The sequence below is a fragment of the Mus caroli genome, unplaced genomic scaffold, assembly GCF_978045245.1.
Source record: "Mus caroli unplaced genomic scaffold, Mus_caroli_1 scaffold_8, whole genome shotgun sequence".
Classification (NCBI taxonomy): domain Eukaryota; kingdom Metazoa; phylum Chordata; class Mammalia; order Rodentia; family Muridae; genus Mus; species Mus caroli.
In genome coordinates this window covers 70,116,671-70,144,066 of record NW_028227263.1, presented here as the reverse complement: position 1 = coordinate 70,144,066, position 27,396 = coordinate 70,116,671, and the positions used below count along the sequence as shown (strand labels likewise).

The 27,396-nt window shown below is 39.3% G+C and overlaps 1 protein-coding gene across 1 annotated transcript in view; it reads left to right on the top strand.

Annotated features, from left to right (window-relative positions):
• The window catches only part of Agbl1 (AGBL carboxypeptidase 1), an 818,045-nt gene that overhangs the window by 385,033 nt on the left and 405,616 nt on the right, over positions 1–27,396 (top strand). Inside the window, exons 17-18 of the mRNA XM_021168273.2 lie at positions 5,653–5,782; positions 20,209–20,340. Of these exons, the coding sequence (XP_021023932.2) occupies positions 5,653–5,782; positions 20,209–20,340 (262 nt within the window). The remainder of the gene's footprint in view (positions 1–5,652; positions 5,783–20,208; positions 20,341–27,396) is intronic.

The following is a 27,396-nucleotide window of genomic DNA, read 5'->3' as shown; positions in this document are numbered from 1 at the left end:
GAGGGTCATAAACTAGGATAGTAACACATGCACTTAGGGGGCAAGGCAAGAGAGCCAAAGGTTCAAAGTCTTCCTTGGCTACCATGCAAGTTTGAGGCCAGTATGAATACATGAGACTTTGTCAGAGAGAGAGAGAGAGAGAGAGAGAGAGAGAGAGACAGACAGACAGACACACAGAGAGAGACAGAGACACACAGAGACACCTAAATAGACAGAGGTAGATAAAGAGAGATACAGAGAGACAGAGAGAGAGAGAAAGTCAGAGACACAGACACAGAGGAGAAACAGGGAGAGACACAGAAAGACATAGAGAGACACAACACACAAACAAACATAAATAGAGAAATAGACAGAGACAGGGAGACAGAGATAGGGACAGAGAGGCAGACAGAGATACAAAGAGGAGAGAGGAAGAGAGAGGGGTCGATAAAAACTGTGGAAGGCCAGTTATATCATATTACCTATGTGAACAGGAGGTATGTGATTTATGCATTTGTTTCTTTCTATGTAAGTTTGCCATTTTCAGTGTGGAAGAATAGCACTGATCACTCCTTGCTCTTCCTGCAAGCAAAGCAAGATTTCAAACTCTATTTGAGGGATGACCCCTTCTCACAAATTACAGGCTCTGAATGTCTTGCCAGCCCATCATCACTGTCCATCTGCTAATTCTCTGCACATCGAAGCGGCAGCTGTCATTGCAGAAACACTACAGTAGATAATAAGATGGGGTACATTTTCATCTTCATATGCTTAAAACAAATCCCTGCGAAGAGCACCAGCAGCTCCTATGACTACAGGGATCTCAGGTATCATTAACATAAAATGCCAAACGGATTTGCAGATTGGGAGCAAATGGATTTGCTTTAAAAGAAAAAGCTCTTAAGGCAGGTGTAGTACACATTGTGGTTGTCAGCAGATGCCGAGCGGTAGGAAATATCAAAGCTGTAGGCACACACAGAGATACCTCCAAATCCCAGCCACACATGCAGGCCTGAATACAAATGCAAGCATGTGTGGTTCTCAAATCTGCACAGCCGAGCTCTGCCGCTGGGATGGTTCAATTTCTTTATCCCAGAAAACAGCCACTAAACAAACAAAACTTTTCCTAAAATAGCAGCCCCCAAACATTTATATTATTTTCACTGACACAACTTTCTCCACACGCAAATCATGGACAATCCTACTTCTTCTTCTCCCTTAGCCCTGGCTAGTAACCTAAAGAGAAATCAGTAATTCCCTTTGTAATTTTTTTATTTTGATTAATTCTTTTCCAATCCATTCCACTGCCTTGACCACAAAGTGTGCTTAAATCAAATAAACTTCAAAGCAGATCACGGCCCCTTCTCTGTGGACCCTGGTGTAGGTTCTTCTCTTTTCGATTCACCCTGCATATTGATTCCTGACTGTTATTCATAGTATAGTTTGCATGAGGCAAGGAAGCAGTGGACATGGTCACCACTGAGCTATGCATCTCTGACCACTGGGGACAGTGATGGAGATATGGATACACATGTGCGTGTGGATATAGCTATGAGTATAGTCACACAGGAAGATGTAGATGGACATAGGACTATGCAGCTTAATTTCCATGAAAACACAAGGGATAGGTATCATTTCATTTGATCTTCAAAACAATCCAGAGTAGAGCAGGGTCGGTGGTGCATGATAATGATAACCTTGGGAAGCAGGGTAAACATATTTGCTTTTCCCATGTGAGAATACTGATTATAAATGAGCTACCCAAATCCCATACCCAGGGATGGAGCCAGGAGCTAGAACTATGCCTTTTTAATCAAACCTTGGGTGGTTTCTAGTTGCGATATAGAACTTCCATTTTCTTTATTTTTAAGTATTGTACAGAATTGTGTTTCTGCTGTGTGGTAATCTCTGGACCTTTCCATGTAGATGTTGCCCCTGAACTTGGTCTCCATGGAGCTGAGGGAAAGAAGAGGGAGAGGGAATTGCAGAATTGTTGGCTGCTGGATACATAACAATATGTGCAAATTTTGTTTACATAAACAGGAATGCTTTGAAAGAACCTCAGTTCATTTCATAATGGTCAGTGTTACAGAAAAAATAAAGTCTGCACTGTTGATGAGAATTCAGGTCAAGGCAAAAAAAAAAAAAAAAAAAGTCACACAGCAGTCAAAGTATTCTCAGACTATTGGATGCCTTGAGTTCAGAATAAAAATCTAATGGATCTGGGAGGGAGAGAGAGGGGGAGGGAAAAAAAGGGGCCAGTTCAGATATGGGAGGAGATGGGGGAGAAGTACAGAGGGTCAGGAATTTAAAAGTACATGTGCAGCAGTGGGGGAAGCTGGGGTTAGCCACTAGAAAGTCCCAGATGCCAGGGACCCAAGGGGTTCCCAGGACCCCACAGGGAGGACATTAGCCTAAATACCCAACAAAGGGGGGATAGAACCTGCAGAGAGCATATCCAGTAGAGAGACACAGCCCTCAGTTGAAGAATGGGGCCACCCACCCACCTCAAAAATATTAATCCAGAATTCCTCCTGTCAAAAGAAAATGCAAGGACAATGAGTGGGACAGAAACTCAAGGAAAGGCCATTCAGAGACTGCTCCACCTAAGGATCCATCCCATCTGCAGACACCAAACTCACACACTATTGCTGATGCCAAGAAATGCTTATTGACAGGAGCTTGGTATAGCTGTCCCCTGAGAGGATTTGCCAGAGCCAGACGGAAACAGATGCAGATGTACACAAACATTGGACTGAACATGGTGACCCCAATGGGGAAGTTAGGGCAAGGACTGAAGGAGCTGAAGGGGTTTGCATCCTCATAGGAAAAACAACAATATCAATCAATCAGACCCCCCACAAGCTCCCAGGGACTAAACTCCCAATCAAAGAATACACAGGGGATACCCATGGCTCCAGATGGATATGTAGTAGAGGTTACCTTATCTAGCATCACTGAGAGGGGAGCCCCTTGGTCCTGTGGAGATTTGATGACCCAGAATAGGGGAATGCTAGGCTGCTGAGGCAGGAATGGGTAGGCAAGTGGGGCAACACCCTCCTAGAGGTGGGAAGGAAAGAGGGGATAGGGGCCTTCTGGAGGAGAAACTGGGAAGGGAGATAACATTTGAAATGGAAATAAATAAAATAACCAATAAAAAATGAAAAAAAAAAAGAAGCAAATATGCCATTGATCAATTCTGTCATGCTTTTCCTTTCCATTGTTACTGGCATTAAGTCTCTCTCTCTCTCTCTCTCTCTCTCTCTCTCTCTCTCTCTCTCTCTCTCTCCTCTCTCTTTCTTACACACACACACACACACACACGTGTATGTGTGTATATATATACATACATACACATGTGTGTGTGTGTAAATTCTGGCTGTAATTTGTCACTATGTAGCCATTGATAACTTTGAGCTTCTGCTCTTCCTGTCTCTCCCTGTCCTTCCTGAGGGTTGAGAATACAGAAATGCGCTGTCACACCTGGCCTATGTTGTGCTGGGGTTGAGAATACAGAAATGTGCTGTCACACCTGGCTTATGTTGTGCTGGGGATTGAATTTAGGATCTCTTGCATTGTTAGACAAACACTGCTACCAAGTTAGCTACATCCTTAGCCCCTCAAGTGAAATATATTATGACAAAATTAGGATAAATGAATTATTGAATATTTTCAATTTCTAGTGATTTTTAAGAGGGAACTTACAAGCAAAGATGGTTTCAGAACAGAGATTTAAATATTGTAAAAAGGAGCTTGAGCCATTTCATCTCCAAGATTCATTGCAAATAGGCCAGTGGTTTTAATGGGGAAAGTATGTTTGCTTCTATAATTAAATTTCTGGCCATGAATTTGTTCTCTATTGTTTACTTAATACCAATTATGAAAAATTTTTTTAAAGATTTATTTATTATATGTAAGTACACTGTAGCTGTCTTCAGACACTCCAGAAGAGGGCGCCAGATCTCGTTACGAATGGTTGTGAGCCACCATGTGGTTGCTGGGATTTGAACTCTGGACCTTCCGAAGAGCAGTCGGGTGCTCTTACCCACTGAGCCATCTCACCAGCCCAATTATGAAAATTTTTATCTTTTTTGAGAATTTTATATGAGTTCACTATGCACCCCCTTTCTTCCCATAAACCCTTTCGAATTTAGAGTCTTTCTATTGTCTTTGTTTTACACACACACACACACACACACACACACTCACACCCTACTGAGTCCATTTAGTGTTGTTGCACATATGAACTAGAGTTTAAGGCTGACCACTTGGGATTGGTTGAATCATCGGTGGCCTGGTTTTCAGAGGGAACTGATTAACTGATTCTCCCTCTCTCCTTACTCAGTGATTAACTATAGCCCTTCATCTAGGGATGAAGTCTTGTGAAATTGCATCCTTCCTCAAAGTTGGCTCTCTGACAATTTCATTATACAGTCTTATGTTTTTGGCTAATACAGTTCCTTTTAGAATTTTAATGGTACCAACAATCATTCTTGCCCCTAATGGAGCAAGCTCCCATTTCTTCCAGTCTACTGAGGAGGATAAAATGAATAAAAATGATATTCGTGCAAATTTCTCCAAAATGGTTCTATAAGGACTCTTAAAACAACAAACAGGACTAGAATTTCTTAGCTTAGGAATTCATGAAATTTTGGGGACAAGGCTGATCTGCTGAAAGTTAAATAGGTGGGAATGGATGGCTATGGGAAGCTTGGTCAAACACTTGTTCAGGCACACTTGTTCAGAAGAAACTAAGCAATTTCATTATGGTGGAGATTGGAAGGGTAGTAGTGGGAGGGGAGTTAATGGTGGTGGTTCTGGTGATGGGGATATTGTGTTGGTCCCTTCAATCTGTGGCATCTTGCTAGCTCACCGTCTAGGATAAATGCCGTCATAGCCACAATATCCATCATATCTAGGAACATATCCATCCTATGGATGGTTTGCTTCTGATAAACTTTTCAGTTGTCTTGGGCTCATAGGATAACTCTCCCTGGAAGCTTTGCCTCTTGTTAAAGAGTTGAATAATCTTTGAATCTAACATGTGAGCTATGACTATGAGTACCCCCAGGGAACATATAATCTTGAGCTTGGTTTGGCAGTTTTCAAGAATTCCCTAAGAAGGGATGTGTGAGCTAGAGGCAAAGAGACCTAGGTGTAACTCTTTAGTTTTATACCTTAGGTCACTTGTTTCTTCACTGAAGTGTAATAATAATATTGAGTTTTATAATGCTCTTGGGCTATCCAGAAATATTGTATTTCATTATATTGTGTGTGCTATCTTGAGATCAAATTAGTTATTTGTAGAACTAAAGGGCCTAGGGAGTCATATATTGTCTTTCTTTTTTCTTTTTGTTTGTTTGTTTCTTTGTTTGTTTGTTTGTTTTAAATGGGTACATACAGTAGGAAACCATGTTTCCCAAATTTTGTTTTAGAACACTATAAACCCTGTATTAAGTCAAATGCAGTTTCTAGTTCCCACAGCTGCAGATAACTAGGCCACTCCATACTCTTCTAGTACAGATCTGCAGCTTCCTGGACATCTGGAGCTGGTGGCAGAAGTCAGAGCAAAGTTGGATTCATTAGTTTAATTGTTTGTCAGCTTGGGTTTTATTTTATGAAGCAATTTCTTGTCTAAATGTGTGTTTCTTTGCTTATTGTCTCTTCCTGCAGTCACAGATGCTCACTGAGAGGCGAGGATCTCAACAGACAGTGGCTCTCTCCCCAAGCTCATCTCCAACCAACCATCTACCATGCCAAAGGTCTCCTCCATTACCTAAGCAGTACTGGCCGGGGGCCTGTGGTAAGTTACTTCCTTCTTTTCATACTATGATGAGGTTCCTCTTACTCTCTAGGAGACAGCCCATCAAGTGTCAAGGCAAGAAAAATAGACAAAGGGGACAAACATGTGTGGGAAACTTTAATGACAGGTTTATTATGATAGTTGTTATATCAAATGACAACAAGCTGGATGTTTTAACGGAACAGAACTCCTCACATCACATTTCTGGAAACTGGCAGTCTAAAATCGTAGAGTTGGCAAGCTGTTCTGATGCTAGTGAGTTTAGGAAGATCATCCCCTTTTCTTGCCATGTGTTGTGTCTACCAGCAGTACTAAGCTGTCATTGGCTTATGGTGGCCCATTTGATTTATCACTTACATCTTCACAAGACCATCTGAGCTTGGGACCTTGTGGTCTGGACTCCCCCTCTTCTATGCGCATTCATCACTGTGTTAGGACATTTATTCAGTCTGACCTTAGTATTTCTCCACTTGTTAAGATGCACATCCTGGATAAGACCATATTCCCAGGCCCCAGGGATTAGTGTTGCAACATATATTTATGAAGACACAACTCATCTCATGATAGGTTCAGAACAATGGTTTAATGCTCACTGGTAAAAACTGGAAATTTTTCTACTTTTATTCTTACATTATTAAACTAGAAAAAAATATTCTCATATATTTTTCAGGACAATTGTAGCACTGTTCTAGGTTGATTCATATATAGGATTTCCTTTCCAGTCCCAAGTACTATGCAAATGATGTCAGACAATCTGAAACCAGAGGCCTTATTTCCAGATAAGAAAGAAAAAAAATGGCAACAGAGTGGCTTAAGAGAATGCCCATGTTTTTGTTTTTGTTTTTGTTTTTGTTTTTGTTTTTTACAAACTGTGACCAGATATATCTGCAGAAGTGTGGGGACAAATGTCCACATGTAGAGCTTAAGTAAAAGTGAAGGAATATCAGAATGAACAGTTCTATCAGAATCTACTTTCTAAAGCATCTACTCTGTGATTAAATGGTTACATGTTTAATGAATCCTGGGAAGGCCTATGAGCTCTGCACTCCAATTTCAAGAGATGAACACACAAAGTGTTTCCCTTGGGTCATTCAAATGGATATAGTAGAATAGAGATTCAGTTCTGCTGTGGTTTTGGTGCTGGGGTATAGCCTCCCTTTGTGACTTACTCTTTGACTCTGTTCAGGTTACCCACTTCCAGGTTCAAAGATACTTCAGGACTCTTGGGACTCAAAATAGCTGTGAACTTGTATCTGTAGTATATTGTTGTAAAAAAATTAAAATTAGCATCTGTAAAAGGGAAAATTATGATGTCCTCATGGAATAGAGCCCAATTCTCTGGCAAGAGCATTACTACCAATCAGGTAAATTTACCTGAATTTAGTCTAAGGATATTTTTTAAATTTTGTTATTTTAATTAGATTTATCTATGTAGTATAATGTAGGATTCAATATATGCATACTATAAATAATGGTCAAACGAGGGCACATGACATTCCTATCACCTTAAAAATTAAAAAAAAAAAAAGTGGTCATAGAAAGACAAATACTCCAAATTCCCACCTGTAGATGCTTAAAATGTTAATTTCAGTACAGAGTATTTAGCTCTAGTGTTCCTCAACACAGTGGGCTGACTGCAAATTCACAAGAAGTTACATAGTTTAGAGTTTCAGAGGTCCCAAAAACAATGTAATGATGATTGTATAGATTTTTGATCATCCCACATTGCATATGTGCAATGAAATATCACAGGATACCCATCAGTAGGTTCAGGAAAAAAATGGGAGGGGGTCAGCCATGTAGCCATAAGGTGTTTCCCATGGCGAATCCCTTACTCCATGTGCATCCTCCTCTCGAAGTCAAACTCATACCTACTGGTTCAAGACTTACACCAAAACTCACACCACTAGCATTGACTACCTGACACTCTACAACTTCTCAGCTAATGAAAGACACTCTTGTCCAGCTTAATATTACAAGAGTTTAAAGTTCTACCTCCCAAAGCCTATAAATAAACAAGCTTTTAAAACCTGCAAAACTCTACTGCCATGACTGACTGCATCAACTTTTCTTTGGCACATAGAGCATGTGCCTCTGCCCCCAAGAACATAAATTCAGTCGTGGTTCAAATGTTCACTAATGTACTATAGTCATCCCTGCTTCCAAAGATCCCTGTATCTCAAGGAGGCAGTGTAATCTCTGCTTGTGACTGTGTTCATCAAGCTCTACATAGCAAGTCTCCAGTCTCACATCTGAAAGCTATAGAAAGGCTGTTTCTCTGTGCAGGAAGCCTTAGCCTCCAGGAGAAGAGAGTGATTTGGAAGGAAAGAACCCCATATCTGATACACATTTAAACACAGGCACATGTTAAGTCTTCAACAAACAGGGTTTCTTTCTGCTCTGACAATCTCTAATTGAAGAGCAGAGCATTTATTTTAAAGAGTGACAGGTGAAAGGCTTGTTTAAAAGTATAAATAAACATTAATTAGCTATAAACATGACAGCCTCAGACTTGTTTCCTGCTGGGACCATCTGAGAGGTGGGTGAGAAACAGCTGAGCACTAAATGCTATTCCCAGTGTTACAGAGCTCTCTAACAGGCAGGATGCCACCATTTAGGTACCTACAGGGCTATATTTAACACACCACCTGCCAGCAGCTGCATCACTGCTATTCACTTGCTCTGGTCCTGTCCTGACAGAGAGGAGTCCCTCTCTGTCCACATCGATTTTTAAGTTCTGTGGCTGGAGATTAATGTTGACTCGGCCCAATTTCTGGGTCTTATGAAAATGTTTATGGAAGCATTGGAAAAACACTATGTGATGGTTGGGAAGATGTACATGCCACAGATGCTTCTCAGGTATCTGACTCTTGGATTCATTGATACCAGTTACAAGAACTAATGAGATGGCAGTTGTTGCCCTATTTATTCTGAGGATTGCCAAAGAACAGGCAATGTGCTTCTGTTCTCCATTTCCTACATCTATCCACCGTCTCATGAATTTTGGTAGCATCTTTCTTTTGTACATTAATTTATACTCTGCAGTTGTAAATATTAAAGTAGGTAGGAATGCAAAGCCTATATAGATATTTTATTTAATATTTAGTTTTAAATTTTTTAAATATTCATAATATATATTGTGTATTTTGAAGAAATCAGCCCCATTCCATCTTCTCTTACATCACCTACCACTCTTCCCTTCCAATGTTATATGTTTTAAAAAAATAATTTAATACCCACAGAATCTGTTTATTGATGACTGCATGTGCATAGGTGTAGGACCATCTACTGGGGCATGCATTTCAGGTCCTCCATCCCTAAAGGAAAGTGATTCTCCCTTAACCAGTAGCCACCAGTTTCCAATAGGTTCTTGGGTAGAATGAGACCACATGAACCCTTCCCTCATCCATATTTTTTCCATTGATCCCTCAGCCTTGATAGAAGATGGTATCATAGATGTCCCATTTAGAACTTCATGTTCCATAGTCTTACTTTTTGCACATTATATGGTTGTAGATCTGGGTATTAATCAACTCATCATTTAAAAAGAGGCTTGACAGATGCATTTACTAGGGGTATAAAGATAAGGACTCAGGGTGTGCTTTCTTAGTATTTCTGTTTAGCAGGATAAAAGATTGCTTTAAGATCACTCTTAGGTAGGACTAAGGTAGGAGGGAATAGTTCTCAAAATAAAGAATGTGACACATGTAATAAAAATGGTAACAGAGGTGTGTGTGTGTGTGAGTGTGTGTGTGTGTGTGTATGGAGAGAGAGAGAGAGAGAGAGAGAGAGAGAGAGAGAGAGAGAGAGAGAGAGAGAGATTTGTCTGAGAATACTGGGTTACAGATGAATTGAGGTGCAGGAGTTACAGAAGGACTAGGAATTGATGCTACTTCAGCTGTGTTTGAGGGATAAACTGGTCGGTGGAGGAAGAGACTCCTTGAGTCTTCTGGACCTTCTTGTAGCTCTTTCCCATTTTATGGAACCCAGCATGGCTGTTCTTATTCAGATGTTGAACTCAGGCCTATGTCAGCTAGGCAGCTCTCTAGTTGAAGCTCCCTCTTCCTAAGTGACACTACATTGTCCTAGACTGACAATAAAAACCAACCAGGACAGTAATCAAAATGATCCCTCTCCCAAATAAGAAAATCCAATTACCTATTGATATATTCAACACTATGAATGAAGTTTAAAACAATAAGTTATCTGAAAGAGAGGAAACATAAAGGGAGACATACTGAATGTCTGCATTTTAATAATAAGGGAAGGTGAACATTAAAGCAGTGATTAACTCTGGGGAAGGAGACTGAATCTTTGGAATTTGGAGAGAACTTTTAGGTAGTGAAAATATGCTATATCATGATTAAACACACAGTTATACCAAACTTGCTGAACTATATATCCAGTACTCATACTTTCTAGTAATGTAAAATATTTATTTAACTACAGAAAATCTAAAAATATACAAAGCAAGAATACAGAAATTTAACATGCAGCTAGAGAAAATTGGGATACAAAAAACTAGGGCTGGTCAGCCCAGAAGGGTGCAAGTCAAATAGAGAAGTCCAACTTTGCCAAAGCCTAAACAAGATGTGGAGATATTGTTTAGAAGTTATAAAGACTCAGACAGAGAGAAAGCATGCCGGCAGGGAAACCCAACGAAATGGACAAGTTCAAGAATCGGCTGTTGAGAGGCATTGACTTGCTTCCTGTTTGTGAAGATTCACATGGGAGCCAGGAGACCCTTGACCCAGGGGATCGTCCAGCACAGCATAACCAGTGGAAGAAAGCTCTTAGACTACAACAAGGTCACAAGAAAACAGACAAAGCATCTCTGATGAGCTGCCATGTTGCAGCCAGCTTGGCCTTTGGTCTGTTGCCAAGACCTGGGACTTCGGGATTAGGAGAGCTATCGATTCCCATCCTCATGGCTCTTGCTATGTGAGTGCATGTTGATAAAGGGATCTCAGGGCTCTTTGAAGAGCTCATTGATTTCCATTTAGAATTCACACAAGCTGGGCTGCCTTCTGCCTGAGGACAGCACAAGTTGTGTGTGTGTGTGTGTGTTCTTTCTCTAGAGCCGAAAGCAATATGATTTTTGTCTATGTAACTGATTTTTCTGGTTATATTCGATTCCCACATCATATTTGTTTAATAAAAAGGCACAGAAAAAGAAGGGGGAATGATCACAGGCCCCTACGACCCATGTACGCTGAGCACGCCAGTACTGTTTTATCATTGGCACTGTATTCCTCAGAAATGGCATTTAAAACTGATGTTTCTTTATTAATATATGTTTCTTGTTAAGAAACTAAATCTAAATCTATAACTTTCTACTCCTGGCATTTGAATATTCTATGGGGGACAAGCTACACCAGTCATTGCTACTACAACTGGTAGAGAAGAATATAACGTCCATAAATGTGCTGGAAGAAAAGTCATCTCAATCATTTCAATTCTGTTTCCTTTTATTTAGAACGACTCCTTGGTATCAGAATAAAGGTATCTCTTGAAAATCTGTGTTTGGCTATGCCTTCTCCTGACACAGATAACTTACATATAAATGAATTGCCAAAGTTTCTTAGATTGATTATATTGATTACATTGAAAACCCAGGGCTACTTTTCACATCTCTCCTGTTGGTGCTTTCCATGTACTTTCTAAGTACCATGGGGGTGGAAGGGCATTCAGGGACTTACATAAGTGACAGCGGGGACCAGCTGGATTTCCCAAACCAGTCTGAACATGTTGTACTTTTCCATGAGATGGGATGAGGGGAAAATAGGAAGAAGTTCCTAAATCAATGTTTCCCTTGAGATATCACGAACACTCTTGCTGTGAGCTGGTAGAAACACCGGGGTTGGTGATGAAGGGGGTTGAGGCAGGGGAGTAGGTTGAGAAGAACTGGGAGGGAATGGGACAGTTGAATGGGTTTTGCTTGGCATTGGTCTCTGGGGGGAGGGACAAGGGTCGGTGCAGAGGCTTCAGGTGAAATTGGGTAGATGGTTTAAGCTTGTCTGGGGTCCGGGGGGCAGCTTTACTTTCTTCAGTTTCCCAAAAGATTGTCCAAAGACAGTTTATCTTGTGAGTGGATAAAGGTGATAGCAATAGTTGACTGGTTCTTGCTCTTAAAGTAAAGCTTGCACAGATCAAAGTACAGTCAGACTCTGGGGTCAAGATCACCACTGATTCTCAAGTGAGGCAAGACTAGGGTAAACCTTTCTGTACTAAGAGGGTAACCACATGATGGGCAAGCATTCATACGCCCCTATGCTAAAAGCTTATCCAGACAACTTGGAAACCTGCTGTAGGTCAAAAAGACTAGTCGAGTCTTGCCTTCTTGTAGACAAAGAGGGTTTGCTGATGTAGCTCCCCTGGCTGGCACATGGTATAGATAAACAGGGCAGCAAGGCCTCAGACTGAGAAGTTGGAAGGGCTGAGTTTAAAAGTGGCAAAGGAGCTACTGATACACTCCCTTCTACATGTATAAATGGAGGGAGGTAATCATTTCAGCCCTGAAGCCCCTGCCTGCTCCCTGCAGAACTCTGCCTTGGTGTCAAGCTTACCACTCAGGGACTGCCAACCAGTGACATAGAGTGGGAAATAGTTAATGCAGAACCCTAGAAATACATTCTCTATTTGCCAAATTACAATCATTATATTATTCCTTTTTAATGGTGGAGCCACTGTTTTTGAATGTTTGATTGTAGAAAACTTTTAGAGCCAGAGGGATGAGAGTTTGAGATGCAGCATGACTCTTTTTCTATGGGCATCCAAGATGTTTACCCTCCTGTAACATTGGCAGAAGTGAAATGGCAGCATCCATCGTCTTTGGGAGACATTTATACTAATTGTGGATGAGTATAAGATCTTAGCATGGTAATTGGCCCATTTCAGACATTCTAATAGATATAAAGCATTAAAAATATTGAGTTAGTGGTAGGCATTCAATATGAAAGAAAGCCAAATATTGAACTTTATATTTTGGGTTATTTTATATGAGATTTTTCCAATGTAATTGAAAAGAAAAAAACTTTATGTTGCCTGTGGCTAATCTCATCCATCATGGGATGTCACGTACAAGTTAGGTAACATGTTACCTATGGAGAAAGTACAGTTAAACATTGTTATCCATGAATTGTGCATCCAAAGATTCTAGCAAGTGTAGATTGAAATATTTAGGAAAATAGCTGTGCTGAACATTGCAAATTTTGTTTTCCTGCCATTATTACCTAAAAACTGAATAGCAATATATACATTGTTATAACTATAAAGCATCTATGATATATTAGGTATTTTAGGCAGTATAAAGATCATGTAAAGCATTTGGAAGCGTTGTATAACTTATATGCAAACATAATGTTGTTTGCATAAGGAATTCAATAATTTATGGATTTTTTTTGGTGTCAATGAGGGCTCCTGAAACAGATGCTTTGTAGATACTTGGAGAAGGCTATCTAGGAGCGAGGACTGTATCTGGGAAATGCAGATTGTAAAAAGGGTTCTTGGAAGGTAATTGCATATGTCACTAATATCATTTCCCCTATTGAGATATTTACTATTCTCAAAACCTGGATTGAATGCTGCCTGCCCAATACTGTGCACCAGTGGAATCTCTAGGGCTTTGTGAGCCTTGGTTGGCTTAATTGGAAGTGTTGCTCTTTGGGGATTCCATCACATTCTCCAGAACTTGCCTTCTCCCAGATCCAGCCTTGCTTTCATTTTCCTGTAGCAATTTTATAAATAATGCAGAGGTCTCAAGGCAGAGAAGGAGCAATGAGACCCAGATGTCAAGATCGGAAAACACAGCAGCTCAAAGCTAGCTAGCAAAGCAGAGTGGTAAACACAATCAGATCTAGGTGAGCCATGGGGAGCTGGGGAAATGCTAAGGGAAGCGTTTGAACAGGGCTAACCTCATGAAGATGGAGGCCCAATTAGCTTGCAGAGAAACCAGACGTGGAATGGGAAGGAGTGTGCAGAGCATAGCAATGTTAGCCTGATCAAATTCTTTGCTGGACGAGGAATGACAGAACTCATATTTTCATGAATAATATTAACCTTACAATTAATCTCAGAAAAAAAATTCCTTGGGAGATGTCCTAGGGAGAGGGATAGGGAGTAGAGCTTTAATCCAAAGTGCATCATTTACCTTGGATGAAGAAGAAATTAAGACTCTGGGAGGTGAATCAGTTTACCCAGAGGTCAGAAGTAAAAATCAAGCACTTTAGCCAAAGCAAAACTAAACAACACTGTATGGAGGCTTTAAATCCCTATTTCATTTTTTTTTTGTCTTGGAGAATAGTATAATTATTGGCTATTAATTTAAACCTTAAATTCAGGTATAATTACCAACTTCATTCTCACAAATGTCTTTAAACCCACTTACTCTTCAAGTCCTGTGAATTTCTCCCTCTTACAAACATTCCTTTGTGCATTATTTTTAAATTTAATTTTAATTTGCATGTGTGTGTGTGTGCACGCGTGTGTGTGTGTGTGTGTGTGTGTGTGTGTGCGTGCGCACGTGTGTGTGCGCACCATGGTGTAGAGGTAAGAGGTAAGAGAACAATTTCTGAAGTTTGTTCTTTCCTCCCATAATAAGTTCCAGGCATAGAACTCAGGTCCTTGGGCTTGCATTTCCTGTGCTTTGCTCTCTTAGCATTGCACCAGCCCAAGCTTCCTTTTTCTAGATACTCTTCTCTGTTGATTTCAGCTATGCCATTGTCATGACTCTTGTTTGATCTCTATTCTGGGATCCAGTCTTAAGTTCCTAACCTTTGGATGTGATCCTGGTTTTTCTTCTGGCTCAAAAGCTATAAAACTTCCTTCGCCATCTCTGGGAAACTATCCCAATACCATAGAATGCCACATAACTGCACTAATAACCAGACTACTGCCCATGTCTCTAGCTTCTAAAAATCCAGTTCTTATTCACATTCTGTTTATTCTGAATTATTGCAATTCCACAAAGGCATCTCTCATTCTTCCCTCTTTTCCATTTCCTTGGTAAGATTCATCTGACATTGTAACATATCCCTGTGGCTTGCAGGACCACCATAGTGCACTCCTGCTGAGGTGCCAGTCCTTGGAATGACATGTAAAACATTCCTCTCTAGAATTAGGAAATATAGTTTTAGTTTGACTTCTATAGAGTTAAGTTTGTCCTTACCCTAGATTTCTCCTCTGGCTACCATGTTCATTAGGTTTTGGAATCATCACTACCAAATAGCTTCTGGGTGGATCAACATAGAAAGGAAGAAATGGTGTTTGTGTATTAAGGCAAATTTGGATTCAAATATTTACTCAATACTCAATAATTGAAACTTGAGTGAGTTATTTATTTGAAATTCAATGTTCTTATTTAAAATGGGGATTATGATGCCTATCTCATCATGGGATATGCACTGCTATAATCATCATGAGATATTCATTGTTATAACTTCATAATAACATTTACAATTTTTTAGCACATGACTATGCAATTAAATGTTCTATAACATCCTTTTTGTATAATTTCTTACCATGCCAGCTGGTGCCTCATAAGTGTTGGATAACTATTAACTATTTATTATTGTTGCTGTGGAGAGCAAGACTGAATTATGCTAAAGTTTTAATTTTTTTTCTGCCACATAGCAGGCAAGCATATTTTTTCATTGAATACATTGATGAGTCAGATAAGGTTGCTCACTGATCTGAGTGTTGTGGTCTCCAAACTGGACACAGTCACTACTATTCTGGCAAATACTTTTACTGGAAGAAAACACAAGTTTCAAATCTTCAAGTAGAGAAGAAAAAGCTTCCCTCAACTGAAATAAGTTGATAATTTGCTTTGTAATTGCCCCCTGCAATTTGAAGGAGCACATGTTTCTTATAATTAACAGTCATTTATTTTTAGGGATGTCATTTGAGCAGCAAGCAGAACAATGTCTCCATTTCTTTCCTCCTGAATCCTCCAAGGCCACCGGAATCCTAGGGCTTAGCACTGTTCATTCCCACAGGTGAATAGGTGTATAATTTGTCATTTACCTCAGCTTTCAGAGTCTGTAAGGATCAGGAAGGAAAAAAATAACAGCTTTTATCTCTATCTGAATCCAGCATTTAAGGAGCTCCTGTCACTGAGCAGCCTTCTGGCTTTATTGAGAAATCTGTTGCTAAGACACAGACTTAATTTGTTTGCACACTTTTCATAAGAATGGTGCATGTTTATTCACACAGAAAAACCAAGATGTAAGAGATAAAGGTTGGTGGAAAGTTCACAATAGTAGGTGATTATACCTTAAACCATTATTTTATTGAATCCTTTAGAAAAAGAGGTTTTTCAGACTATGATCTTGGGACCAGGACCATCAGTCTCACATGGGAGCTTGTTAAAAAGACAAATTCCTTAGCCTTACTCAGACTCACTTGAATCTCAGAATTGCTGGAGCAGGGCTCCAGCGTCTGCTTTGATATGTCCACCATGTTTTTCTGATGCATGTTAGTGTCTGAGACTCATTGACCTGTAACATAAGCTAGAGCATCATCTCTATCTCATCCATCAATGGGATGTAAAAACCAAGATGTAATCTCGGTCAGAGTGGATGGTTTGAAAGAAGATGCTCATTTTTAAGGCCCCTCACAACTCCTCCATGTATCCCCCAATCTGATAACTCAGATGAAATATGAGTATAATATTAGAAAATAAATGCACACCATGCTCAAGACGGAAACAGTTTACAAGACAAAAAAAAAATCATAAAGGTTTGCTAACAAATCCTAGGAAACCCAGGAAATACATGCAGGAATACAGCCCTAGGATGCATTACTAATGAGGGCAGACCATACTGTTAGATATTGGCTGACATCACTGATAAAAGACCATAGTACAGAACTATTTCATTAGCTTGAATAACTGCTTATGAATTCGCAAGCTTAACCCAGTGGTTCTGTTTTCCTAATGCTTCAACCCTTTAATATATTTCCTCATGTTATGGTGACCCCCCCAACATAAAATTATTTTGTTGCTACGTACTGTAAGTTTACAGTTGTGAATGAATTGTCCTGTAAATATATGATATGTGACCCCTGTGGGACTGAGACCTACAGACAGATTGAGAACCACTCGCTTAGTCAGGTATTTGGCTGACACCTTTGCTCAATACTCACTCATATTTAGTTAGGGTGTGATGCTTGATTTTCCTCAGCACTGGGAGAAGTGAAAGCTTGGGAGGTACAAAATGTACTGCATTTATCTCCTGACACCTATGCCTACCACCTGGCTATATCGTAAAGTACTAACAGTGCACCAGTGAAGGGAACATCTTTATCCTTGAAGAAACTCTGAAGCCATTCCTCAATAAAGGCCAGATCTGGTTTGAAGCAGATGCCATTATTGATGTATGTCTTTGGTTTGGATGGAATATGGAATTCCAAAGTATAAGAGTAAAGGAATGGCCTTAACTATCAAATGCAGCATAGGTGTACAAGCCAGCAAACAGTCTTTATTCAGTATTTCCAACATCTAAATAAATGTAGATTCCCCCACATTTCCTTTGCCTAGGGTTTGTATCCTATACACATTTTACAGTTTTACTTTCCTCTTTTGAATGGGGTCTCATACAATAGCCAAGTCTGACCTCAAATTCTTTATATGGCTGAGAAATAGCCCTGAACTAATGATTCTCTCTCTTGGCTCTACCTACCTGGCCACACTTTGGCTCTTAATTTATGACAATGCTGTTAAACTTGCCTGTCTATCTAATCTGGCATTGTCTTTTAGTAAACATTTAGTGACTCATATTATGAATATATTAGAACTGAAATTTACCATTATGCTCACTCTTTTATACTTGTTTCATGCATTTGTACAGATTTCAATCCTGTTTGCTATGGCAAGGATTTTTGAGAGAACAATATATATCTTTGATTTTTATTCATGTACCTTGAAATAATTCAATATTCACCCATTCTTCATAACTGCCATCTTGATGAATCAGTCTAACTTCAATTAATATGTTAACTCATGCACACTCTACCGACCTTATACAAATACACTGGAAATTTATTTTTCTTGTATTTTATGATGTTGTCCTGGCACATTTACTTTCATATACACTGCAGCTCTTCCCCACATTATTACTCTGTGCATGGGAATGTCATTTACATGTTACAAGAATTAGAATAGGGAAAATAGTTTCTTCACCATTACATGTTCTTCTTTTTATCTGGTACTTTCCCCGTAAATGACAGATGGAGTACAATTTGGAAGACCACAATGATTTTTGGCTCTAAGTACATCTGTGTCAGGAAAGGGATAGGTACTTGTACTCTTGGAGGCCATATTTTTATATTCTCTAATGACCTTTTCCTGTGTGGTCAGCAAGGCTAATGGGAAAATAAATACCTCTTACAGAAGAGTGAAGACGCTATATTGGGGTCTTATCCAAGACTTGGCTGAACCTGCAGGGTGTAGTCTTTCCAGTGATTTTTCTGGATTGTTATGGAAAACTACCTACTATGTGTATTGTATTCATCTGTTTCTATCTGAGTGTTTTATGGGAATCTTATATCTGCTTTCAACTAAGGGAGAATTTCCTTTTTTTTTCCCTCTTTTTTTTTTTTTTAAGTTGCAGGGAAAGAAGGTTCATATGGAATCTAGAAATTATAATGAGCTCCAAACTGGAAGACTGCCACTCCTATATGGTAGAATTCTTGATGCATCTTCTTTAAGGAAGGAGCCTTGTATACTTTGCTTGTCATATGGTGGAAAGCATGTTCATTTTGACTCAAATAACATATTATTGTAACACTTAACCCTTCTTAGATAACAAAGGACCCCCATGCTTCATGTCTTCAACAAAAGTTATGTTTTAGATTTAATGATTTTGAGTAAGACTCATCTATGTTAACTGGATGATTCTTCTGCTCAGATGAGGGTGGCCAGGAAAGAAACATATTAAACCCCTTGACAGCAATAGAACACAGGAATTACAGAAGTCCTCACATGTGAGGGTGAGGAGAATTTGGTGTCATCTTTTGTATTTCATAATTTTTCTTATTAACCTATTTTTATCATGATTTCTGACACTAACGACTTTCTTGTGACTTGCCAAGAAAATACGTAAAAAGAATGTATTTCTCCTCCATATCAATGAGGCTGCTGGTCATGTGGCACATAGATGTTTGCTTTGTTTTCAGAAAAGCTTCAGCAGGTACAATAAGAGTCTATCCTTAGTATTGTTTTTCCAATTGCTCCAAACTAGCATGTATCAATTTAGGGCTTCTCCCTCATCTTAAATTCTAGAGTGAATTTATATAGTGTAGCCTCATAGCTCTTCTGTGACATGAATTAAAGAAATAAACTGAGTTTTGAAAACCATTGAGTTTTAGGGGTCATTATTTTTCACATCAGTACTTGGAGAAGAATCCTGATTGTTCTTTATATATTTGATAGAGTCCCTTAAGGTAGCTCTTTTCTGTTTACTTTTCAACTTTCAAATTTTCATGTGTATTTTTTATAACTGCTGCTGTTTCTTTTTCCTTCCAATGGAGGAGTTTCCTCTTTCTCCACATGCTCGCCAGCATCTGCTGTCACCTGAATTTTTGATCTTAGCCATTCTGACTGGTGTGAGGTGGAATCTCAGGGTTGTTTTGATTTGCATTTTCCTGATGATTAAGGATGCTGAACATTTTTTTCCGGTGCTTCTCAGCCATTCAGTATACCTCAGATGAGAATTCTTTGTTTAGCTCTGAGCCCCATTTTTTTAATGAGGTTATTTGATTTTCTGGAGTCCACCTTCTTGAGTTCTTTATATATATTGGATATTAGTCCCCTATCCGATTTGTGATAGGTAAAGATCCTTTCCCAATCTGTTGTTGGCCTTTTTGTCTTATTGATGGTGTCTTTTGCCTTACAGAAGCTTTGCAATTTTATGTCCCATTTGTCGATTCTCGATCTTACAGCACAAGCCATTGCTGTTCTATTCAGGACTTTTTCCCCATGTGCCCATATCTTCAAGGCTTTTCCCCACTTTCTCCTCTATAAGTTTCACTGTCTCTGGTTTTATGTGGAGTTCCTTGATCCACTTAGATTTGACCTTAGTACAAGGAGATAGGAATGGATAGATTCGCATTCTTCTACATGTTAACAACCAGTTGTGCCAGCACCATTTGTTGAAAATGCTGTCTTTCTTCCACTGGATGTTTTTAGCTCCCTTGTCAAAGTTCAAGTGACCATAGGTATGTGGGTTCATTTCTGGGTCTTCAGTTCTATTCCATTGGTCTACTTGTCTGTCGCTATACCAGTACCATGCATTTTTTTTATCACAATTCCTCTGTAGTACAGCTTTAGGTCAGGCATGGTGATTTCACCAGAGGTTCTTTTATCCTTGAGAAGAGTTTTTGCTATCCTAGGTTTTTTGTTATGTTTTCTCTTCTGTTGCTTATTTTAGGTCTTCTGTGATTTCCATGGTCACTCCCAAAAGAAGAATGTATTCCTTTATGGTTGCAGCATGAAAGAAACTTTGTGGCAAGCAGGTTGCACTGTGGGTGAATCTGCCCTCTTGGAGGATGTCAGCTACAGGGTAAGTCATTCTATGGTATAGTATGGTATATTATGATGACAACATTACTGTGAGTACACATTACCACTCATCTTTCTTTGTAGACAGAAGCTTTACCACTGACCTATATCTTTAGTTTATAGTTATCTCTTTTTTCCCTTAAAATAAATATTTTATTATACCCGTATAGTTATAATGTAAGCAAAATAGATATTTCTGTATCCTTTCTACAATTGTATTGAATAAGGTCACACTATCTGGTAACTTTATTTCTTGTCTTCTCTATGACACAGGGAGTTGGTGACAAGAAGCTTTATTTTTAATGTCTGGCTTTATAATTATTAACTGTGTGAATTATCATCTGCCACCTCTAAAATAAAGACAGTATAAATACTGTTTCTTTTACAAAGATTATGGGATATTCCTGAATACAAAAGAACCTTAAGCAAATATGCATGAGTGAGTGCATCCAGGCCCCCATCAACTCCATCTCTGCATGCATATTCTTTGTAAAGCAGAATAGTTTTCCTATTCATTGAACTTAATTTTCTATTACATGGGCTCTGGTTGTATGGACTACTCTATATTCAACTACAGCAGAAATGAAGTTAAAGAGGAAAACAGGGAGGGTGTCTTAATTAGGGTTTTGCTTCTGTGAACAGACACCATGATCAAGGCAAGTCTTATAAAAGACATTAAATTGGGGCTGGCTTACAGATTCCACTGTCATCAAGGCAGGAACATGGCAGCATTCAGGCAGGCATGGTGCAAGAGGAGCTGAGTGTTTTACATCTTTGTCTGAAGACTACTAGCAGAATACTGACTTCCAGGCAGCTAGGAGTATAGCCAATGCCCACAGTGGCATACCTACTCTAACCAGGTCACACACCTCCAAATAGTGCCACTCCATGGGATGAGCATATATATGAGTGGGAACCATTCCATGTGAGGATAATATAACTGCTTATGAAACATAAGGAGGAGATAAAATTTGCAAAGTTGTCCAGATGCAAAATAAAGACTAGACTTTATTTCAAATTTCTGAAGAAAAGAAAGACAACTGTGATGATACCAAGTTCTGCTAAATCTTTTTTCTAAGTACTACAATTTACTCTACACAAAGTAGATTCATCTCTAAGGCTAATGATGATATTAAAAGAGAAATAAAAGCCCATAAAACTAAGTATGAATAGTGGCCAGAGGACTTAATCTTAGTACTAGGAGGCTGACGTTGAAGGATGCTGAGTTGTAAACCATCTTGTGCTATATAGCGAGATCCACTCTCAAACAAAACAAAAACAAACACATAAAGACAAATAAACAAAAATATTACAGTGATAAGCCACCAGAAGCCTAATTGCATTATATTACTTAGATGACAATCACCTTGGAAGCTTTAATGAATGACCTTACATATAATGCAGGTGCTTATAAAATATATCATTAAAACATATATAGAAGTTGGTTTGGCTTTTATTCTTTTCTTAAAACAGGTAGCAATATTCATGGACAGTTCTTTACATGGAAAAGTAAGAAGAAATAGAATCCAAGAGATCTCTGTACAAAGAGAATATGAGGCTGAGCAGAGAGGCTGGGCATCACAGTTGTCTTAGTTCCTTCTCTTTCACTAAGTTGAGACATACGAACCAATAGTGTCTGGGTTTGGTGGTTGTATATGGGATGGATCCCTGGGTGGGGCAGTCTCTAGATGGTCTTTCCTTCTGTCTTAGCTCTGAACTTTGTCTCTGTAACTCCTTCCATGGGTATTTGCTCACAGTCATCTATTGGATAGAACATAGGGCCCCTAATGAAGGAGCTAGAGAAAGTATCCAAGGAGCTAAAGGGGTCTGCAGCCCTATAGGAGGAACAACAATATGAAGTAACCAGTGCCCCCCCCCCAGAGCTGTGTCTCTAGTTGCATAAGTAGCAGAGGATGGCCTAGTTGGGCATCAATGGGAGGTGAGGCCCTTGGTCTTGCAAAGATTATATGCCCCAGTACAGAGGAATGCTAGGGCCAGAAAGTGGGCATGGGAGGATTGGGGAGCAGGGTGGGGGAGGGTATAGGGGACTTTGAGGACAGCATTTGAAATGTAGATGAAGAAAATATCTAATAAAAATGCCAAAAGTAAGATACACCAACCAAAACAAAATTGGGGATACAGTGTTTTTATAGCTCACACTTTGTGAGGGACAATATGTCTTGACAAGGAAGTCAAGGGAAAAGAAGTTAAAATTCTGGTAACATCACATCATCAGGAAGCAAGAAAAGAAAGATACATACTTATATTTGGCTCAGTTTATTTTTATACAGTCTAGGATCTCAGTGCAAGGGATGGTGCCGCTCACAGTGAGTCAGTCTGCCAACCTCAACCAATCCAATCAAGAGAATTCCCTGCAAAAATGGAGGAATGCTCAAAAGCCCATTCTGTAGCTCATCAGGCTCACAGTTGAGATTAACCATCTGAATGACCAATTGCACAGTGGACTCTTATCTTCTGTATTTCACTTTTATTCCATGATGATAATGTTTATGTTATATTATATTAGTTTATTAATGCATCCAACATTTCAAGCTCACTTCTGTGTCAAGTAAGGCAAAAGATATGACAAGGGAGAGGTAGACAGATAATAGTTTCTGCCTCTGAGAACAAGTTAAGGAGTGTTTGATAGCAATGTTATTAAAATATTAGACCATCTGCATACTGACAGTCATCTATGGGATATCTTGTTTTAGGTTGTCATTTGCCAGAGTCTCATTTTTTCTTCCCTATAAAATTATAAAAATCAGAGTTTGTAAGAAATGAATAAAATTGAGTTTGTTGGTACTCTGGAGTTCTTCAAGGATTCTTCCTGGCTATTAAGCAATGGATGTAAGGGGAACATGAGTAATGTTGAACTTGTTCTCACATCTTCCATACTTACAGACTCACTTTGTAGTTCCTGCTCAATATTTGTCTCCTTCCACCATCGGTATTTTAAATCTAAGGCACCGTGGTCGATAACTAATGAACTTGATTGTGGTGTTTAGCCTAAAATATGTTTTGCCTCTGTGCAAATGGATTTTTGAGAATTGAGAGGATGTGTTCACTTTATTACAAGGAGTTGGAGACCTTGGAGAGACCCTTTATGCAAGACATGTTTATAGTCCTCACTGAGAGTGAATTTTCATATCAAACAGAGCAACTCTTACTGGAGAAATTCTGTCCTTTAACATCAGTGTCAAAATGATAAACATATTTCATACACACTCAAAATATTTATTCAATTTTATTAATCAATCTTATTGGGACTTCTAGTTATAATATTAAAAACAGGACAGTGAATGTATTCTTTAAAACACAATTATGAAAAGGGACAAAATTAACAAAAGATGTAATCTTAAGCCTCTTTAAAATGTTTAGATACATGTGAAGAAATAGCCAGTCTTGAAAACTCCTAGTTTTGTGCAGGAACACATCAAATCCGACTTACTTAATGGGATTTCTTTAAGCATTTTTTCCCAAGACAGGGTTTTTCTGTATAGCCCTGGTTGTCCTGGAACTCACTTTGTAGACAAGGCTGGCCTCGAACTCAGAAATCCACCTGCCTCTGCCTTCCAAGTACTCAGATTAAAGGTGTACGCCGCCACATCCCGCTCGCTTAAACATTTTTAAAGTTACTCATCAAGATATATAACTCAGGACAAGGCAGAGTAAGGAACATGTTTAGTTACAGTAGAACTTAGGTAGTAGGAGTAGGGGGAGTTTAAAACTCTGAGCTGAATAGTGAGACCCTGTGTCAAACCAAAGGTAAACAAATGAACAGCTTTGAAAATGTCATCAGTCACGCCAGGTATTTCATATTATTTATGACTATTGAGAAGGATGTTGTTTCCCTAATTTCTTTCTCAGCCTGATATCCTTTGTGTACAGAAAGACCATTGACTTGTTTGAGTTAATTTTATATCCAGCTACTTCACTGAAGCTGTTTATCAGGCTTAGGAGTTCTCTGGTGGAATTTTTAGGGTCACTTATATATACTATCATATCATCTGCAAAGAGTGATATTTTGACTTCTTCCTTTCCAATTTGTATCCCCTTGATCTCCTTTTGTTGTCTAATTGCTCTGGCTAGAACTTCAAGTACAATGTTGAATAGGTAGGGAGAGAGTGGACAGGCTTGTCTAGTCCCTGATTTTAGTGGGATTGCTTCCAGCTTCTCACCATTTACTTTGATGTTGGCTACTGGTTTGCTGTAGATTGCTTTTATCATGGTTAGGTATGGGCCTTGAATTCCTGATCTTTCCAAGACTTTTATCATGAATGGGTATTGGATTTTGTCAAATGCTTTCTCCGCATCTAATGAGATGATCATGTGGTTTTTTGTTGTTGTTGTTCTGTTTTTTGTTTTATTATTTTTTAAGTCAAGTTCCAGGACAGCCAGGACTACACAGAGAAACCCTGTCTCAAAAATACAAGACAAAACACACACACACAACAACAACAAATGCTGTAGTCACTTTTTAAAATTTTTAATATTTTTTATTATGTATTTTCCTCAATTACATTTCCAATGCTATCCCAAAAGTCCCCCATACCCTCCTCCCCACTTCCCTACCCACCCATTCCCATTTTTTTTTTTTTTTTTTGGCCCTGGCATTCCCTTGTACTGGGGCATATAAAGTTTGTGGGTCCAATGGGCCTCTCTTTCCAGTGAGATACATATGCAGCTAGAGTCAAGAGCTCTGGGGTACTGGTTAGTTCATAATATTGTTCCACTTATAGGGTTGCAGATCCCTTTAGCTCCTTGGGTACTTTCTCTAGCTCCTCCATTGGGAGCCCTGTGATCGATCAAATAGCTGACTGTGAGCATCCACTTCTCTGTTTGCGAGGCCCCGGCATTGTCTCACAAGAGACAGCTATATTTGGGTCCTTTCAGCAAAATCTTTCTAGTGTATGCAATGGTGTCAGCGTTTGGAAGCTGATTATTTGATGGATCCCTGGATATGGCAGTCTCTAGATGGTCCATCCTTTCGTCACAGCTCCAAACTTTGTCTCTGTAACTCCTTCCATGGGTGTTTTGTTCCCAATTCTAAGAAGGGGCACAGTGTCCACACTTTGGTCTTCATTCTTCTTGAGTCTCATGCATTTAGCAAATTGTATATTATATCTTGGGCATCATAAGTTTTGGGCTAATATCCACTTATCAGTGAGGACATATTGTGTGAGTTCCTTTGTGATTGTGTTACCTCACTCAGGATGATGCCCTCCAGGTCCATCCATTTGGCTAGGAATTTCATAAATTCATTCTTTTAAATAGCTGAGTAGTACTCCATTGTGTAAATGTACCACATTTTCTGTGTCCATTCCTCTGTTGAGGGACATATGGGTTCTTTCCAGCTTCTGGCATTTATAAATAAGGCTGCTATGAAAATAATGGAGCATGTGTCCTTCTTACCGGCTGGAGCATCTTTTGGATATATGCCTAGGAAAGGTATTGCTGGATCCTCCGGTATTATTATGTCCAGTTTTCTAAGGAACCACCGGACTGATTTCCAGAGTGGTTGTACAAGCTTGCAATCCAGCAACAATGGAGGAGTGTTCCTCTTTCTCCACATCCTTGCCAGCATCTGCTGTCACCTGAATTTTTGATCTTAGCCATTCTGACTGGTGTGAGGTGGAATCTCAGGGTTGTTTTGATTTGCATTTCCCTGATGATTAAGGATGTTGAACATTGTTTCAGGTGCTTCTCTGCCATTCGGTATTCCTCAGGTGAGAATTCTTTGTTCAGTTCTGAGCCCCATTTTTTAATGGGGTTATTTGATTTTCTTTAGTCCACCTTCTTGAGTTCTTTATATATATTGGATATTAGTCCCATATCTGATTTAGGATAGGTAAAGATCCTTTCCCAATCTGTTGGTGGTCTTTTTGTCTTATTGATAGTGCCTTTTGCCTTCTAGAAGCTTTGCAGTTTCATGAGGTCCCATTTGTCAATTCTCGATCTTACAGCACAAGCCATTGCTCTTCTATTCTATTTCCCCTGTGCCCATATCTTCAAGGCTTTTCCCCACTTTCTCCTCTATAAGTTTCACTGTCTCTGGTTTTATGTGAAGTTCCTTGATCCACTTAGATTTGACCTTAGTACAAGGAGATAGGAATGGAATAATTTGCATTTTTCTACATGATAACAAGCAGTTGTGCCAGCACCATTTGTTGAAAATGCTGTCTTTCTTCCACTGGATGGTTTTAGATCCCTTGTCAAAGATCAAGTGACCATAGGTGTGTGGGTTTATTTATGGGTCTTCAATTCTATTCCATTGGTCTACTTGTCTGTCACTATACCAGTACCATGCAGTTTTTATCACAATTGCTCTGTAGTAAAGCTTTAGGTCAGGCATGGTGATTCCACCAGAGATTCTTTTATCCTTGAGAAGAGTTTTTGCTATTCTAGGTTTTTCGTTATTCCAGATGAATTTTCAGATTGCTCTTTCTAATTTGTTGAAGAATTAAGTTTGAATTTTGATGGGGATTGCATTGAATCTGTAGATTGCTTTTGGCAAGATAGCCATTTTTATTATATTGATCTTGAAAGAGAGGCCCATTGGACTTGCAAACTTTATATGCCCCAGTACAGGGGAACGCCAGGGCCAAAATGTGGGAGTGGGTGGGTAGAGGAGTGTGGGGGGAGGGTATGGGGGGCGTTTGGGATAGCATTGGAAATGTAAATGAGGAAAATACCTAATAAAAATATTATTAAAAAAAAAAAGAAAATGTCATCAGAGCTCCCAGCCACTAAACCATCAACTAAAGAATACACATGGAGGGACCCACAGCTCCAGCTGCATATGTCAGGCATCAATAGGAGGAGGCCCTTGGTCCTGTGAAGGCTTGATGCCCCAGTTTAGGAGAATGCCAGGGTGGTAAGGCTGGAGTGGGTAGGGGGTGGGAGCACACTCATAGAAGGAGGAGAAGGGGGATGGGTTTTGGGGTTTCCAGAGGGGAAACCAGGAAAGGAGATAACATTTGAAATGTAAATAAATAAAATATCAAAAAAAAAGAAATTTATGAAAACCAAATTATATTTATCTTATAATTTCAAG